The sequence below is a fragment of the Monodon monoceros genome, unplaced genomic scaffold, assembly GCF_005190385.1.
Source record: "Monodon monoceros isolate NGI ecotype Baffin Bay Population unplaced genomic scaffold, NGI_Narwhal_1 Super_Scaffold_13, whole genome shotgun sequence".
Classification (NCBI taxonomy): domain Eukaryota; kingdom Metazoa; phylum Chordata; class Mammalia; order Artiodactyla; family Monodontidae; genus Monodon; species Monodon monoceros.
Window position 1 is genome coordinate 46,956,214 of NW_021703769.1, and position 19,383 is coordinate 46,975,596.

A 19,383-nucleotide genomic window follows, 5' to 3' on the forward strand; every position below is an offset into this window, starting at 1 on the left:
ACACACACACACACACACACACACACACACACACACACACACACACACAAAATACATAACACTGATGTCAACTGAGAGAATCAGGTCAGGGATGGGGATGAAGTAAATACTTGAAAAGAAAAAGAACTACCTGCTTAGCTTGAAAGATTTATGTACTTCTTCCACCATTATTAGAACAAGAAATAATTACAGAACTTTAGCTATTAAATATTAATTTTTAACCCAATTCCTTTATGCAAAAGCTACATATAAATTCTTGGTAAGACAACTGAGATTTTAATCATGTGAAGGCTGCTTTGGGTTGACTAGTTGAATGACTCCCAGCAATAAATAAGAAGTTCACTTGGGCTTCCCTGGTGGTGCAGTGGTTGAGAGTCTGCCTGCCGATGCAGGGGACACGGGTTCGTGCCCCGGTCCTGGAAGATCCCACATGCCGCGGAGTGGCTGGGCCCGTGAGCCATGGCCACTGAGCCTGCGCATCTGGAGCCTGTGCTCCGCCAACGGGAGAGGCCACAACAGTGAGAGCCCCGCGTACCGCCAAAAAAAAAAAAAAGATCACTAAAACATGAAGGGTATCACTGTTTTAAGCATGACATCTAGAAGAAAAGTCTGCAGGTGTCAAATACCTAGAACCATTAACCAAGAAGATCACTAGACTCTGAAACATACATTTGATCATTCTAGAGACAGCGAATACTACACATTTTAACACCTCATTATAATATGGGATACCATCCTTAGAAAGTAACACAATTATGCATCAAGAGAGTCATGATACATACCTCTTCTGTTACTCTGAACCCACCCAAACTGTACACTGTGAGCTGAGTACAGCTGACACCAGTCCGGTCTCTCTACAAAGCCATGCCAGGAGCCCATGTCCCTGGCCACAGAACCAGCAGTCTCAGGAAGGTGATGGTCAGAGGGGAAAGGGAAAAGTCACAGCTCTACAGTGCCGGCTGGGGAGGACACCCTGCGTTTCACAAGTCTTTCCTAAGCAAGATCGTGAGACGAATGGATTCCTAGGTGTTCACCTTCCCTTTCAGGGCCTTTTCTAAAAGAGGCACATAACATCTGCTGGACAGTGAAGGCTGCACCCATGAACAATGGCAAGGAAGTAAAAGGAGCCTGTCTGCCCCCCTTTCTTGCCTTGCTAATCCCTTCTCTCAAATCTCTCTCCACACCTTTTGACTCCATTTTTAATACGAAACCATTTTAATACGAAACTCCATTTTTAATACGAAACTAAATCAAGGGGATTCAGAGCATGTCACCCAAAATATGCCAGGCTGGCATAAAGATTATTTTAAGCTGTAGGTAATTATTAAAAAGAAGACATAAGGGGCTTCCCTGGTGGCGCAGTGGTTGGGAGTCCGCCTGCCGATGCAGGGGACACGGGTTCGTGTCCCGGTCCGGGAAGATCCCACATGCCGCGGAGCGGCTGGGCCCGTGAGCCATGGCCGCTGAGCCTGCGCGTCCGGAGCCTGTGCTCCGCAACGGGAGAGGCCACAACAGTGAGAGCCCCGCGTACCATAAAAAAAAAAAAAGCAGACATAAGAAAACTCTCTATCCTCCTCCTACCAGGAAGTCAGGAGCTTCTTAACCATCAAAGACAATGCTAGATGCTTATCAGTCCAGAGGCAGCACCAGAAGAATATATGTAACAACTCTTGGTAAAACAATCTTCCTTTCCCATCCGTCTCCCCCATCTGTCTACTCTTCCACAATCTGCCACCCCTAGAAGATCAAGGTCCCTTTCCTTTGTCTTGTCACTTATCTACACATTTATTGTAAAAGAACATTTATTGTTAAGATGCAACTAATCCCAAGGTCTAACTCCCTCTGAGTGACTCATCACTGAGTATGTACGTGCTGTGTTATGTGTGTGATGCACACATTAATAAACTTGTTTGTTTTTCTCCTGTTAAGCTGTGTTTCGTCAGTCTAATTTGCAGGGTCCCAGCTAATGAAACTAAGGTGGGTAGAGGAAAAAGAAAAATTTCCCTCCCCTATAGCACCAACCCTCAAGCGTGGCCACAAACCCTCCAGAGTCCCACAAGCATTGTATTCTCTCACCAATACACAAATTCCTTACGTAAGCATCTACCCTGCCTTGATCAGAAGAACTGTAAAGATGGAATTAGGAAGTCACCAGTTTATTGTGATTCAAATACACTGATTCAGGATAATCAATGGATAACCTAAAACCATAAGGTGAAAGGCTACTGGCAAACAAGATACTCATGTTGTGCTACAATCTTGTTCAACAGATCTCCTGCTAATGGCAAAAAGGAAACAGGCCCCTGTAATTGAAGGACAGTCATCACCTCACCACAACTCAGCATGAGGTACACAGATCACTCAGGAAGCATGGGGGACCGAAAGGTTTAACCCGAATCTAATCATTCATCTAACCTCCACTTCACAGCAAATACAGCGAGGACAGAAAACAAGTCAGACAAGGAAACAAACATACGGAGACACTCAATTACAGAAGACTCCTGGCATTGGCACTGTCTCTTCAACAGACCAACATCATCAAACAAAACAAAACAAGCAAAAAAGCCTAAATAAAATGACAGGAAGACCATCCTACATTTTAAAAGACTAAGGATATGTATTATCAAATACAATAGTGGTTAGAGAGGAAAAACAGCTGCAAAGGACATCTGGAGAGAAATTAGGGAAAGAATATGACTATATGTTAGATGATATTAGGAAATCATTGTTTTCTAAGGTTTGAGAATAACGGAGAAGACCCTTGTCTTCAGAAGATGCACACCGCAACACTGACAGACTAAGTGTCAAGACGTCTGCAACTTGCTTTCAAAAGCAAAATATTGATATGATAAAAGAATATGGCAAACAGATGAAATCAGGTAGATAACACAAATGTGGCCAAAACGAGGACAGAGGAATTATGACAAAATGTCAACGATTACCGACTCTATGTGGTGGGGATACAGACTCATTACGCTCTTCTCAAAACTTCCCTGTGTGTCTGAAAACTGTACTTTCCTCCCCTCCTCCACCCCCCATCCAAAAATTTCACGGCTGAAACCTACTGGATCCTGGAACAGCTGTACTAAGTTATAATACCTTCTTAGGCAGATATTAAGTCTGTGGAGAATGTGCTGGAACAAGGCAGCCTCCCAAAGCCCAAGAGTACACGTCCCTGAGTACATGGGGGTAACGAGGGACTCGCCACAGGGGCTTGGGCAACAACCTGCCTCACCCGGAGGGTTACAGGAATATCCTCTCAAAAAGCCTGCCTCTGGTAACTTCAATAAAAACTTACTCTAAGTAGTCACTAACGAGTGCTCATTGCTGATGCGGACAAAAGCTTCAATGGGAAAGGTGAAACCCAGTGTGGGCGTCCTCGGTACTGTTCTAAGTGCCTCACCTGGGCTGCTCGTGGAGTCCTCCCAACAGTGCTGTACAGTAGGTCCCATTGCTGCCTTCATTTCCCGGACAGAGATGCTGGATCCCGGAGCCATGAAGCACCTCGTCAGGGCCACACCTGCACCCTGAGCCCACGCCCGACTCTCCCATCCAGCCTCACGTTGAAGAGGACGGTGAGGGAAGGACGTGACTGTGACAACCCAGCCCAGACCCACCCTGGACAGGCCTCACTGGACCAAAAGTGTACACTTGGCAGCTCAAGTGTCATCAGAGAAAGTGGGCCACCAGCAAGGCCATCTCCCCACCTAGTGAGAGCTGAACTTCGTTCCATGTACTCAAATCTGTCACTCAAGGAACACCGCTGTCTACATGCGCCACAGTGTCACCCACTGCCCAACCAGCTCAAAACGGTCTCTGTGAAGCGAGACAGAGGGAGCCCTTACAAGGGCAATAAGCACACGGGTCTGTCCCTGCAGGACTGTGCTGCACAGAATGCAATGCCTGGTAGCTCTCTGGCGCAGCCACCCAAGAAAGGGTAGTCGGGTGGGGAACATGGTCCCTACCTAGCTCCCCCGTTGTCATCTCTGACCCTAAGCAAGACACTTAACCTCTCTGAGCCTCAGCTTTCTCCTCTCTGACCGTTCAGACCAATGGATGGAAAGACAGAAATGACACTACCCCTCAGGGCTATGGGCGTCAGTGAGTTACCCCTCTCTCCTCACCACAGACACAAGCCAACAGGTGACACGATGCAAGGTCATCCAGCCCCGACACGTCTAAGGGGTCAATTCCCAGGCAAAGGAGGTGAGGGTGATGGAGGAGTTTTCCTTACGTTTTCTGACACACATGGTCCTTTCACGTTCAGAGACACACAAGGGCCTATGGCTCCGGCAACCTTCAGTTCCCGCGAGGTCTGAGGCAGAATTAACATAAGAGCAGACAGTTAACAATCACCAAGAACCACCCCCTCACAAAGGACACAACTAAAACGGCAGGGTTATTATTCCACCAAGGGAAAATCCTACAGGGATTCTAGCATGCAAAAGCTTGTATATGCGTCTCCAGGGCTGCTGTGAACTGACTAAAACTTTAATAAAACCCTCCTTTAGTAACAGAGTTATCTTTGTTCCAAAGATGCAGCAGCATGTTCTACCTTCTCAACTCTGAAATTATCGTGCACACAGAAGACAGCAATTCTACCAATACTACATTCTTCTCCTGTGCCACAAACCTGTTGTAACTAGTTACAAATGTCAATCAGGGAATATGCTGTTTTGTGTTGCTTTAAAAATACTTAATTTATGAACTCCAACACAATGACGAGGCCAACATACTCAGACTTTTAAATCTGAATTCATTTCAGCAAAGTCCATCCTTCTTCAACTTTTTAAAAAAACCTCCAACATTTGACAACGTTGTTTAAAGTTTAACCTAGATGATTTAATGATTATTGCCAATTTGCAAAGTAATATTTGCCATCATATTTTCTAACGGCCCCTTTGAATGTTTTCTCAATGACTCAGAATCAAGCGTATAGAGCGATCAGTCCCTACGTGGAAAAACAAAAGCCAAACTCCCAATGCTGCCCCATTTTAGAGCGCCCTGGCTAGTCTGCAGGCAGGCGCTAAACACAAACCGGTGGCTGGGTGGGCACTTAGCCCACCACCTTCGTAAGGCCTGCTCTCCCTGCAGGGGGAGCAGACATCTCATGGTTTAAAACACTGATAAATACGCAGGTCGTTCTTGAGAAGGAAAGGGACAGAATGAATATACTTTGTTGGGATTATTTTGCTAGAAACTTTTTAACTTATCTTTAGATGCCCGTGTCCTGAGGGTGAGGCTCCCCCAACTATGACTTCTAGGTAAGTAAGAACACTATTCTTTCATTAAGGTTTTAGAAATCTATTCTACCTTTACTTCCAAGGTAGCACCAAATGCCATTCGGAAATTGCCATTAAAATCTTTACTAAAAATTCTTTGGAATGTCTGCTTGAAGAGAGAAGTGTTGAAAGAATCTCCCATCACCATGTGGCCTCTAGGAAAGAAAAAAGGGAAAAGAAAGTGAACCTTTAGGATGACTCAAAGCCATTCAGATGCTTCCTGGGTATTTATGAACAATTATTTTAGAGAAGAAGAAAAAAGCAAGCATGTCCACAGAGGTGCTACTGATCACTTACTGATAATGGAAAACAGCCAGTTCAATTTGTACTCAAGAAAGACACTATTTTTAAAACATTAAACATAGAATTCTTTAGAACAGTGCTGTATCTTGATCACTGTGGTGGTTATACAAACCTATAGAGAGGATAACAATTTCAAAGAACTAGACATGCACACAGATTTTTAAAAATGAGTGCATGTACAGACTGGTGAGAGCCAAGTACAGTCCGTGATGTATCAATAGTTAACTGTGCTGTACCAAGTCAGTTTCCTGGTTCTGACATGGTGCTGTATTTATGTAAGATGCTACCACTGGGAGATGCTAGATAAAAAGTATGGACAGACTTCACTGTACTATTTTTGCAATTTCTTGTGAATCTGTTAACTGTTTCAAAAATTAAAAGTTTAAAAAAATAAATGATGATATAATCTGGATAAGGTGTGACTACTCCCAAGGAAACCAAGACTGTGATCTTCCTTGAAGATAATGGACCCCATAACACAGCCCAGGGTCACCTCGCCTTTGCTGGAAGTCATCCCCAATGGTTGGCTCACTTCAAGCCATCAACTGAAACCTCTAAGTCTTTTTTTTTTTTCAGTGTCACTGTTCACACATTTCCCCGATACTACAGTTGTGCAACAGGTGATGTGCCCTAAATACTGTCACTCAGGGGTCAAAGGCCTCACTGAAAGTGTGAGGGAAGTGCTGGTCCCTCTTCACAGAGGAGAGACACATACACGTGAACTCTGGTGTATAAGCTCGGGGGTGTTCACAAACACATGGAAGTTTTCCTGTGATGTTTCACGACAAGAACTCCCGCAGGGCACTGGGGGGAGTCCAGCGTATTAAGTGAACTCAGCGGCACAGCCAGGCCAGCATCACTGGTCCTCTATCACCTCATGCGCCTGCTGGTCCCCAGGACAGCTGCAGATGACAAGGGTTCTACCCCGTCCCCTTTACTCAGTGAGGACCCGCAGCACCACCTGGGAGCTCCTTATAAATGCAGAACACCAGGCCCACCCACAGCTCTCTGCCACTGCTTTTCCAGCTGCGTGTGAACAAGACCCCAGGGGACTTGCACACAAATGCAGGTTCTCCAGACGCTGTCTGTGTTCAGGCATGCCTGGAGCACACACGGGCCGCACCAGTGGTTCTCAAACTCTGTTCCACGTCAGAAGTGCTCGGGAACTTTAAATATGCTGATGCCCAGGCCAGGCGCCATGCTAATTAAATCCGACTTTAGGAACAAGACCCAGACCAAAAGTAGTTTTGAATGTTCCCGGGTGATTCTGATGTTGCAGCACCTTCAGACTAGTGGTGCCACAGGTGGTTCTCACCAGAATCCCCGGAGAGCTTGTTAAAACCCGGAGAGCTTGTTAAAACCACCAGGCTGCGTCCTCAGCCTCTGACTCAGGAGGTCTGGGGTGAGGCTCGAGTGTGCCCTGGGCCCCAAAGGCAGCTGGCTGGGCACCATCCCGCTCTGAAGACTTGGGCTCCCAGCCCGCCCTGCACCGCACCCTCCAGGCTGAGTGAGTGCCGGCTGTCATGAGGTGCGGTTACTAAGCCACGTGAGGGGGCTCCTAATTGCTCTAGCATTCAGCCTACTTCCCCCCTTCTCACAAGGAAGTGCTGAAGGCCACATACTCCATGCTTGCTTTCCTGCCTTGGTGTCTGCAACAACTCTAAGAAGTTAAGTTACTCTGACACGACAAGTTCACAGTGAACCCTGACCTCCTTCTGATCACAGCTTCTTCCTCCAAGAGGCCCACAAACCCTCCCCAGGCACCGAAACTGCAGCCCAGAGCCACCTGAACGCTCATCTGAGCCAGCCTTGGCCATTCCCACGGTTCCATCACTCAAGTCTCACTCCTTAGAATAAGTACTCTCACTTTTCCCAGGGGTTCACTGTCCACATACCCAGTAAGGTTTGTGCAGCACTTCATCTCTAGAAGTCCAGTCTGATCAAGGGCACAAGCGTAAATATCAATGCAGTGACCGTTTGCAGCAGCTCGGTTAGCAAGCATCTCATAGTGCTGCAAAGAGAGAAAAATTATCTTTATGGAACAGCAACATCACTAACTAGGCGTGCCTTACCGCACCAAAGGGATGTGATCAAACAGTTTCTCTCATAACATCCAAATAAAATAAAACTGCAGTTTTCAGTCTCAAAACACTTTTAGCAGTTTTAGGGCCACCCACTCTAACCAAGGTCTCAGAACTGGGACAGATACTTAACATCAGCCGAGATCTGGAAGGTCATCTCAGCAAGAGGTACTCACTGACCACAAAGCATGGCCTCAGCAGAGCAGCTGTCACTCCAGGGCAGCCCAAACCCCACCTGGGTGACCACACTTACAGCCTTGAGCCAGGAGCACCTACCTTGGTTGCCTTTTTCATGAAGCGGGCGTTATCTTTCTCAATATCGTGCCAGGAACGAATAGGAACCTTTAGTTCATCTCCAACCACCATGCCAGGTCCTTGGGTAGGGGGACCCCCAATAAACAGCATAATCCTGGCTCCCGTGTTTGGAAAAGTGCCCTAAAGCAGTAAGTGGCAGCATTTTAGGAACATACAGCCCACCCCAAGCATGTTTCCCACAGAAATGCTCCAAATGTGAGTTGTCCTCAGCTGTCGTGACTCCTGATGATACTGCAGCAAAACGCAGATGACGCTGCCGAGAAGCAGCTTCTCTCTTCCAACCTGAGGGTCTGGCGCACTTTTATTTCCTGTGATCCTGGTGCCCTAATGGCCTTGTGAAATCTCATGAAAACTTTTTGTATTTTCAAAACACCAAGGGCTCCTTCAGTGTGGATAATAATAATCACTGAACCACCTTCTGATAAATTAACACTGCCAGCTGACTGCGGTCACAGCTGATTTTTCAGACAAGGCCAACAAACACACCTTCTGTGAGAAAGCTTGTGTGGTCCGATAGGTCCCAGTAAATTCTGAGTTACCTCCAACAAGCCAACAGCAATGGACAAAGCAACACCAGTGGATCGCAACGGTCTCTTCCCCTGAGGTACGGGCCATGGGTCCCTCTGCAGCTCCCCAAGAAGATCAGTGAGGTTCATGTCGATCTTGTGAATGGGCTGCAGAAATCTGCATGATATTGAATGGACACATCAAGCCTGATTTAATAAAGTACTCTGGTCTTCAGCCTGCATGACACATAGTTACTGCTCTTCAAAATAAGTATCAGAGTACAAAAAACTTGCAGTGTTTTTTTTTTTCCTTCAAAGTTGTCTCTAACTACAGGGCTTCCCTGGTGGCGCAGTGGTTAAGAGTCCGCCTGCCGATGCAGGGGACACAGGTTCATGCCCCGGTCGGGGAGGACCCCACATGCCGCGGAGCAGCTGGGCCCGTGAGCCATGGCTGCTGAGCCTGCGCGTCCGGAGCCTGTGCTCCGCAACGGGAGAGGCCACAACAGTAAGAGGCCCACGTACAGCAAAAAAAAAAAAAAAAAGTCTCTAACTACAAACACAAAAAACTCAAAGCAATTTTATTCAGGAATGTCATTTAAAGCCTAGTATATAGCAACCTGCATATGTAGCATGGAAAAAAAAATCAATTTCAAATAGGAGCAAATCAGTTTAATTACATTTTAAGCAGCAAAAAAACCCTAAAGACATGCTAACATGAACTCAGTCCATGTAAGGTTCATGGACGTGGACAATCTTCATCGTTCTGAAGACTCCATTTGCGTTTCTCTTGAACCTTGGGAGTCATACAGGGAGGAACACCAGTTTCTTAGAGAAGAGGCTGTGCCAGGCATGTCAGCAAAGCATCTTATCATGTTTGCCAACTGTTAACCCAGCCTTGGGCAGCCCTAGGAGCACAGCGGGCCAATCTCAGGCTTGTTAGAGGACACCCAACAGAAGCCTTTTCAGTTTCCCCAGCTTTACTTAAGAATCAAAAAGGACAAGAGCCATGTATCTAATAAGAGGGGAATGACTGCGTACAGTGGTCTCAAAATCTCTGTGATGATACAAATCTAACCAGGAAAAATATTTTGAGCAAATCTGCCCCACGTGTATGTGTGTGTGTATATATATATTTATATATTAACTTAGTTATAAATTTTAAACGTACACTGACTTGTCATGTTTGTTATTAAACATTAAATATTGGTTAGGCTGAGTCTTTTTTTCCCCTCTAAAAATAAAAAACAAAAGCCCTCCTGCTGTCCCTCCCTCCCGCCCACAGCCGCCGCTGTGCATGTGCACGTCCAAGCTCACCTGCTGGAAATGGAAGGGTGCTCCTGTGGCTGTGCCGGGCGCGCTGGGTGCACGGGCACGGCAGGCTTGGTCAGGCCCAGCATGTCCTACACAAACCAGAAAGACTCATTTCCCTTAACACTACAAGTGAATGACATTTTTTTCCCTTTTTCCTAATGAATTTTTAAGAAACATCCCTGGTCCTGCTTGGGGACAAGCAAGGCACTAACCTGTATCTGCTTTGCAGTTAAATCCTTCGTACCCCGGAAGACATAACTCTTGGAAATCCCCTCACAGCTGAGTTCATGGACCTGCACCATCCTCCCAAACGTGATCAAGCCCACCAGCGCATCGGGAGGAAGGAGACTCAGGGACATCTGCAGGGATTCCTTGAGTGCCTGGAGGTCGTCTTCTTCCAGGCATGTGTCCACCACGTAGAGAAAGATCAGAGGGGACTGAGCACCTCGCTTTATGCAAAGAAAAACAGCACAATGATCAGTATACAAGTAGACATAACCAGCTCTTTTTAAAGCAAAACAAGGGAGTTCCCTGGCGATCCACTGGTTAGGACTCCACGCTTTCACTATCGGGGCCCAGGTTCAATCCCTGGTCGGAGATCTAAGATCCTCCAAGCCACATGGCTCAGCCAAAAAAAAAAAGCAAAACAAGTTATGTAAGTAACAAGTCTTTATTTATACTGACTGTCAGTGATAAGAACATCGAAACAAACCTCTACTTACTTCATTAAACGACAAGTTTTATCAAAACAAACTAGACGTAAAGACTACTTTATATCCAACAATTTATTCCACATTTTTGAACGCCAGGCATTGTTCCAGGTCCTGCGATAGATACATCAGCGAACCAAAAGGCCAGAGATCCCTGCCTGCCTCAGGAGCTAACTTTCCAGAACAGAGAAAGGGGGAGGGATTGTGAAGGCCGGGCATGGGGGGGTGGGGGGCAGGAAGGCTCCACCATTAAATGGGAGGTCAGGGCAGCCTTATTAAGAAAGTAACATTTGAGCAAAAACCTGGAGGAGAGGGAGGGAGCAATACAGATACAGGAGAGAAAGCTCTAGCCTGAGGAAAAGCCAGAGCAAAGGCCCAGGGGCACGTCTGTTCCCAGCACGCTTGAGCAAAGTCAAGGAGGCCCATTTGGCTGAACGAGGACCCTAAAAGAAGCTGAGGTCAGAGGGGTAATACGGCCAGCTCACACAAAACTCTGAAGACTATTACTCCAGGTGAAAAGGGAGCCATTTTCGCCACTGGAGGTTTCTGAACACAGACCTAATGTGATGTTTTTAAAGGGTTACCCTGGCTGCTGGGTGAAGAACAAAATATAAGTGGGCAAGGGTAAAGTCAGGGCGAAGAGCTAGGAGACTGCCCCAATAATTCAAGTGAGAGGCGGGGGCTGGCCCAGGACAGGAGCTGTGGGGAGAAAGAAGTGGCCGGATTCTGGATCAACTGTAAATATCGACTGCAAGGGATTTCCTAACAGATTAGATATGGGATGTGAGAAAAAGAGAGACGTCAAGGATGAATCTAAGATTTCTAAGCTGAACAACTAGAAGACGGGGTACCATCAACTGAGACGGACAAGGCTGTGGAGGGCGGGTTTTGAACTGAATCAGTGCTACCTTTTTGGTAGCCTTCTATGGAGACGGGAAAATGATGCCATCACGTGCACACGTACCATGACCTAATGTTCAGGATCCTGTGGGCCTCACAGCTTTAAATCGTCCAGACAGGCAAGAGACACAGAAGACAAAGTATTTCAAAAGAAGCTCAATTTAACACTGCTCCTTAAATGCGCAGCAAACAATTACCTGTATCACGTACTCAACTGTAGAAAACTGGGGCATCAATTCAGCAGGCTGATTCACCTCAGATATGCCTGCGTAAGCCGGAGGAAACTGGAGAGAAGAAAACAAAGCAATGCTTCATGAGGGCTGAAAGATACATTATGCCTTTTATTTTCCATTTATAAAATAATGACCACATATTAATTCTGAAAGCACAAAATGTAGAACATGTTACTAAAATACAAAAATCAGAATTTAAGAGACTTCCCTGGTGGTCCAGTGGGTAAGACTGTGTGCTCCCAATGCAGGGGGCCCAGGTTCAATCCCTGATCGGGGAACAAGATTCTGCATGCGTGCCGCAACTAAAAGTTCTCATGCCGCGACTAAAGATCCTGCATTCTGCAACTAAGACCTGGGGCATCAATCAATCAATCAATCAATCATTTTTTAATCAGAATTTAAAATCTATAACCCTGTTCTATATCTATATCACACTGGAACTTTTTCTTAATGCAGTTTTAGGTTATCGTGTAACTTCTAAATCATTAAAACACACACTATTAAAAACCATTTCCAAATTGTTGCCCTGTAAATTAAGGGCTGAAATTTTAGCTGTCTCATCAATAATCTACATGGAAGACTAAAGCTTTTATTTGGGTTTACTACTCTAGCTGTTATCAATAAAGTAATACATGTTAATTGTAGAAAAACTGGCAAGTACAAGAAAAATATAAGATAAAAGATACAAACCCCCCGTGCTCCTATCACCCGGAGGCAGCTACTGTCAACATCTCAGTGTATTTCCTTCCACACTTTTTCTACCTTAAGCACAGCTGAGGTCACCTTATACACACAATTTTGCAACCTGCTTTTTGGTGCTTAACATAATGTCATAGGTGTTTTGTTTTTTCTCTACAAACATTTAAAATTTGTAGCTTGTACATTGATTTTTTTCCCCAAACTTTAAAAATCATGGTAAATTTTACCATCTTAACCTTTTTTCAGTGTACAGTTCAGTGGTCTTAAATACACTCATAATGCTGTGCACCCATTTCCACCATCCATCTCCAGAACTTTTTTCATCTTGCAAAACTGAAACTCTGAACCTGTTAAACAGTAACTCCCCATCACCCCCACCCAGCCCCTGGCAACCACCTCTCTACCTCCTCTTTCTATGAATTTGACCGCTCCAAGTACCTCATACAAGGGGGATCATACAGTATTTCTTTTGTGACTGGCTTATTTCACTCAGCAATATCATTAAGGTTCGATCACGTAGCATAAGTCAGAACACCTTGCATTTTAAGGCTATTAATATTGCATTGAACATACAGACCACATTTGCTTATCCATTCACCCGTCAGCAGACACTCGGATCAGTTGCTATGTTTTAGCTATTGTGAATAATACTGCTATGAACATGAGTGTGTAAGTATCTCTTCAAGACCCTGCTTTCAGTTCTTTTGGGTATATATCCAGAAGTGGGAATGCTGGACTATTTGGTTAACATCACTAATGAATAATACTGCTAGGAACATGAGTGTTTAAGTATCTCTTCAAGACCCCACTTTCAGTTCTTTTGGGTATATATCCAGAAGTGGGAATGCTGGACCATTTGGTAAACATCACTAATAATTAGTGACGATGAGTATCTTTTTATGTGCTTAGTGGCCATCTGTCTATCATCTCTGGAGAAATATCTATTCAAGTTCTTTGTCCATTTCTGAGTTGGGCTTTCCTGTTGCTGTTGAGTATTAGGAGTTCTCTATATATTCTGAATATTAATCCCTTATTAGACACATGATTTGTAAATATTTACACCCATCCTATGGGTTGGACTTTTACTCTGTTGACATCTTTAGATGCCTTATAATTTTAACAATAAATTACATTAAACAGACATCAATTCTGAATATAATAGGGTGTAGGAATGTTTTTAAGATCTGCAAATACTCTGAATCGCCCAGGGAGACAAATCTCGTACGGTATCTGCTTCTAATTCCCAAGACTATACTTAAAAGTCATCAACTGCACACTGGTCTCTTCACCACTGGACTCAGTGTGTGCTATCTGAGAATGAGACTGTTAATCAATTATGATCAAATATAAGAATAAACAAGTGGATGTTATTAATATCTTAAGATCTGCTAGAGCACTATATATTATGTTGGGCATAATTATTTTCTAACAGCTTTACTGAGGTATAGTTTATATACCATAAAATTCACCCATTTTAAATGTACAATTCAATGATTTTTAGTAAATGCACAGAATTGTGCAATAATCACCATAATCCACTTTCTGAACATTTCCTCCATAGGCACAGTTCATTTCAAAGAAAAGTCTCTCTCATCATTTGTGAGCTCCTAGTTTAGTAGTTAAAAATGTTTAAATCAAAACAAGATCAACTTGACCCTAAAAGTTAGAAAGATCGAAAATGAAAATCCAGTAATGTACACTATCCAATTAGAATAAACTGAAATCAAATGTAATATAAACGCCTTATCTGTTTTCTAGGGTAACATACTCAGTACTTACAGAAAACCTATTTTTAAAAAAAAAGGAAATCTATGTCCCCTCCACAGCAAAGACAAAGACTCATATAATGAAGCTGAATGACCATTCAAAACGAAAATCACATATGTTCAACATTCAATATTAGGCTTAAGAAATATCACCTTAACAGGTGCCCTGTGCCAGGGCAGACACAAATTCAACCTCACTTAATTTTTTTCAGAGTAGGACAACTAAATTGAAACACAGGAAATACTTGTAAAATAATTACAGTTCACATACCTGATTTCTTTGGAAACAGAAATTACAAGCCCAAAGCTTTGCTCGATAATCAACCTGACTGTGAGAAAAATAAATATTACAACCAGATACCGTTTTCATTTTTCAGGTAGAAAGCATTTAAGTGTGAACTTCTTGTTCAGTAAATCGCACGGATGTGTGTTCACGTATGGGCGCCTCAGTGGAGGAAGGTATGCAACACATTCTCTGCACCTAGAGCTCTGGCTGCTGAGCGCACCGAAAGGCTCCTTCAAGCAGCAACAATGAACAACGACTAAATCCTTTTTGCTCTTTTCCGATTTCCTAGATAATATTTAGAAATTCATGAGTTATAAAAATTATAGGTTATTTCCTTTTGCCCTGTTATCTAAACATACTCTTTATGATTTTTCTAATGTCTTTATTGTTCAAATATATGAAACTATGAAATTTTAATACTAAAAGGACATTTAACACACAGGAAAAACAACTCAGACTTTAACCACACTTAGTTCACTTGAAGAAGTTGAGCAGAATGCTTCTGGGTTGATACACTTCCTAGAACTGGTTCAAGATAATGCTTTATAGTTGCTTTCCCCCTCTTTCTACATTTAGAAAATTAACGATCAGCTATTATTTTAAAAGAGCAGCAGCATCTTATACATGGGTACACCAAGTAAGAGCAAGGAGAATGAAGTAAAAAATGCTCCCTCATATAAAAATTTTATCTTTTAAAGAGTATTTATGACACTCTTCACTTGCTTAAAAATTCTTTCAAAGAGTGCCCACATTTAAGAGAGCTATCAAAGGTCACCATTTCAGGCACAAAAAAGTTACACTTAGGGCTTCCCTGGTGGCGCAGTGGTTCAGAGTCCGCCTGCCGATGCATGGGACATGGGTTCGTACCCCGATCCGGGAGGATCCCACATGCCACGGAGCGGCTGGGCCCGTGAGCCATGGCCGCTGAGCCTGCGCGTCCGGAGCCTGTGCTCCGCAACAGGAGAGGCCACAACAGTGAGAGGCCTGCATACCGCAAAAAATTAAAAAGTTCCACTTAACAATAAAATCATCAAGAGTTCAAATTTCTTCTGCCTATTACCTCTTCCTGCCATACAGCATCACCATACCAGGTAGGTACAACAAAACTCTCTAAAGCTTTTGGATATTTTTTGGAAAATGCTTTGAAAGGCACCAATAAAATCAATAGTTAAGGCAAAAGCAAACTGAAAATCAGAAAAACAAAAAATTACAAATCCTTTCCCTCTACCTCCACCTCATTCCCATAAATTCTAATTCCATGTGGAATATCAGGCCAGGGAGACTTCCACAAACATTCATCACCTAAGACTCTCACCATTTACTACTCATCTCAAATTTGACATCTTGCCCAACTGAGTCACTTTTAGGAGAATCATGGGAAAGTCATAATTTACTGTATTCATCATTTTTGCTAGTTGTTAAAAGAATTCATACCAAAGTGGATTGAGAATGGCTTTGCAAGTTGGCCTGCTGCAAAGCACTGGTTCATACTGTACAGGGGGCAGGTCTGGACGTTCTTTCAAAGGAGTAAGGATACAAGCCAGGGGAACAACCATTCTTGTAGCCTCGAGACGGCTGGAAGGCCACACATTCCAACTAAAACGCACGCCATCGCGTTCTTCATTCTGCTGAATGAATTCCAGGTATGTTGCCATTGTCTAAAAAAAAAAAAACACTAAAGATAAAGTTTAATCGTATGTGAAATTCTCAACTGAACTTCAAAAAAAGATGACCACCTAACGCCACGTTTCTTAAACACTTAGTCTGGAAGAACCTGTCACTGGAGGATGACAACATCTCACTTCTCTCTGACCCCCCAAGAGCCAATTAACTTCACAGCTACCTCTCCCATTCCTTTCTCAACCCTCCTTTCTAGCCCTTAAAAAAATAAAAGGGGCGGAAGGTTTACAATCATTTGGTCATCCCTAAGCTGCATGTAGGTGAATAATAGTAATTTAAATCTCCTCTTAGATCACAGATCATCTCAGCCAAGCCAATTTCAGCCCCGTGCTCAAGGGTTAAGTCTCAAACCCTGTTTCAGCATCCAGTTACCTTCCTCCCTAACCCCCTTTCCTCCTTGCTCTATTCGAGTAAATACTGTATTATAATTTACATTCCAAGTGATCTTGGTTTTGTGCCCTTTCTCTCCTTCCGTTATTATGGAGAAAAGAACTGGATACTGAAGTGCGAATCCTATTCACAAGAACAGCTACCAGTTCTTAGCCAAGGTACTTCTACTTGGGATCACCAAAATTACAAAGGCACACTTGCTATTATGCTAAGTGAGTTCCTCACCAGCTCCTGTCCCCTCACCACAGTCGCTTGTGCTCATGCCTTGGAAGATTCCAGTTAATGAAACAGCCATTCAGACTAAGTACGTTTTTCAAACCCAAATAATGCCAACTTCATCCTGTTTACATACTAAATTCTAGGCTAACACACACTTCAGCTATTAGGGTTCAAGGGAACAAAACTCTCGAGAACAGTGGGAAAAATGGCAAATTAAAGAATCTATTATAGGGCTTCCCCGGTGGCTCAGTGGTTAAGAATCTGCCTGCCAATGCAGGGGACACGGGTTCGAGCTCTGGTCTGGGAAGATCCCACATGCCGCAGAGCAACTAAGCCCGTGAGCCACAACTACTGAGCCCGCGTGCCACAACTGCTGAAGCTCACGTACCTAGAGCCCGTGCTCCGCAACAAAAGAAGCCAAAGCAACAAGAAGCTCACGCACAGCAACGAAGAGTAGCCCACGCTCACCGCAACTAGAGAAAGCCGGTGTGCAGCAACAAAGACCCAACGCAGCCAAGAAAAAATAATTTTTTTAAAAAAAGACTCTATTATATAAGTGGCCTCTAGTGCTCACTTATGCAATGCTGAATAATGACTGTCTCCAAGCTATTTTGAGAAGTGCCATACTGTTAATTTGGACTAAGGGAACAACATAGGGCTATAAATGCAAATGAATTACTCTATTACACACAACGCGGAGCACAAAAATTCCAATGTTTGTTCCAACTGAAACTCTAAGGCATCTATTTGTTATCTCTGGCCAAAGCAGGAAACTATAGTTCTGTGTACACAGAAAACACTTCTGCAGCTTCCTGGCTAGTAAAGGGTAATTCAGGTGGGAATGAAAGCAAGTTCTAACATCCCAATTCTCAGCAAACACCTTGGCAGACTTCATTAAGTGGCTGTTTTCCTTCTCAAAACAGATCATTATTAAAAGGCACTATCTCCATCCCATGTCCCCAGGCATCCACATATTAAAACCTGCGCTCTCCATTTCCCACTGCCTCTTCCGCTCACTCCCTCCCTCAAGAGCATGGATTCATAGCCAACAGGGGACTTCACAGGGTCAATAAGTCCTCTGAAACTGTATGCAAAATTGTGTGCATGAGCCAAGGTGCACTTTTCTAGAGAGACAGGTCTACCACTAACACCATATTTTCAAAAGGGAAGGCTTTCAGAATAGGTTAACAGCTGAATGAATAAGTAAAACTGTAAAGATCCTGTAGACGTATCTGTCAAAAAAAAAAAAATCTGTACCATTCATTCCACCTTAAGGTATGATTTTTCAGGACACAACTAAGGTAAAGCAAGGTTTAATCCTTAAAGGGAGTCCGAAGACCTGGGTTCTAGCTCCGGCTCTGTCACGACGCATAAGTCATTTAACCAGCATCTCGAGTTCCTCAACTGTAAACTGGACGTTGGGTCCTTCTGTCTCCCACGACTCCGAGGGATCCTGCGCCAGAATCCGGCCAGCCGGCCGCCCCACCTGGCTGGGACCACGTCACTCTCAGCAGACCCCTGGGTCTTCGGGCCCTTCAGCTCCTCTGACCGCCGGGAAAAGGCCTCGCCCCAGGAGCAACCCACCTGCCCCTAGCAGAGACTCCGGCCCCTGCCCTCGGCCTCTCATAACCTGTGCTCCCCACTCACCTGGCCGGAGCCGCTCACCTAGCCGCAGCCGTACGCACCCACCGCTGCAAGAGCCGGGCTCCAGTTCCCACCGCCAAGTCCAGCTCAGCCCTAAGCCGATTGGTTAGCGTCCTGTGCGTCACGCCACGGCGCCGTCCGCTGGCCAATCAAAGAGCGCCTCCCCGGCGGGCGAGCGGAAGCAAGACACTTAGAAAGGCTGCGCCGCCATCTTGGAACAGGGCAAGACAGACGTGCTTGGCTCTTCAAAATCACAATACTCAGAATACACGTTTCTCCACGTTCACCTCTAAACCTTTCTGCTTCACGAAATACCGGCGCCTAGGGAACTGTTTCCTAGGCGCAGCCAGCGCGCCTCAGGAGCTCGCCCTACTCCAATAACACGTCCGCTCACTTCAGTGGGAAGTCCCTCTCATCGCCTTAGTTACCGGGAAGCGAGAACGTTGACGTGTGGCCCCGGAAGAGGGCGAGGCTCCTCGCGGAGGAAACCGAAGCTGGCCGGAAGGAGGTGTCGGCGCGCAGAAAGGGGCGAGGCTAAGGGAGCGTGAGCCTTGAGCGTGGGGACGCATGCGCGCAGGAGTACTGTCAGTTAAACAGGTGTAGTTATTCTTCCTCACCTTGCAGGGTTTCCTTCCCTCGTTCGCCCCTCGTTCGCGCACAGGTGCCTTTCGGCTCTCTGCGGAGCCTGGCCTTAGCGCACAGGCTAATCCCTCTCGATCCCTGTCATCCTTCCATGAGAAAGTGAATAATTGGGAACTGTCGTAGTCAAACGTTTTAAGAGACTAACAAAACACCAAACTGCATAGAGCACGGCTTTCTACAGCCACCATGGCCGTTTTACCACTTCTTATAAGTGGCAAAACCGAGCACGTTTATTAATCTGACCCAGCGATATGGCCCGTCTGTAGCATATAAAAATAAGCAAAATTATATAAACTTAAAAGTATGCTTAAAGCATATCAAGGCGTCCAAGAATTAATTAGCTCAATTTAATATTAGTACAAAGTTTTAAGTGACTAACAAATCATAGAAGTTAGTTTTAGGTCGATGTGCTACGA

At 44.7% G+C, this 19,383-nt stretch overlaps 1 protein-coding gene across 4 annotated transcripts in view; it reads right to left on the reverse strand.

The window, feature by feature from the left end:
- Positions 1 to 18,768, reverse strand: part of SEC23B (SEC23 homolog B, coat complex II component) — a 39,768-nt gene extending 21,000 nt beyond the window's left edge. The window contains exons 1-11 of one of the 4 annotated variants that reach the window (XM_029220904.1): positions 18,754 to 18,768; positions 15,827 to 16,050; positions 14,378 to 14,435; positions 11,606 to 11,692; positions 10,011 to 10,247; positions 9,802 to 9,887; positions 8,521 to 8,665; positions 7,943 to 8,101; positions 7,481 to 7,596; positions 5,314 to 5,437; positions 4,235 to 4,315 (exon numbers count right to left, since the gene is read on the reverse strand). In XM_029220904.1, coding sequence (XP_029076737.1) covers positions 4,235 to 4,315; positions 5,314 to 5,437; positions 7,481 to 7,596; positions 7,943 to 8,101; positions 8,521 to 8,665; positions 9,802 to 9,887; positions 10,011 to 10,247; positions 11,606 to 11,692; positions 14,378 to 14,435; positions 15,827 to 16,047 — 1,314 coding nt within the window. In that variant the 5' untranslated portion in view covers positions 16,048 to 16,050; positions 18,754 to 18,768. Of the gene's footprint in view, positions 1 to 4,234; positions 4,316 to 5,313; positions 5,438 to 7,480; positions 7,597 to 7,942; positions 8,102 to 8,520; positions 8,666 to 9,801; positions 9,888 to 10,010; positions 10,248 to 11,605; positions 11,994 to 14,377; positions 14,436 to 15,826; positions 16,051 to 18,328 lie in introns of those variants that run through there. The other 3 variants (XM_029220902.1, XM_029220903.1, XM_029220905.1) reach the window with 3 other exon arrangements.
- Between the last annotated feature and the right edge of the window lie 615 nt (positions 18,769 to 19,383).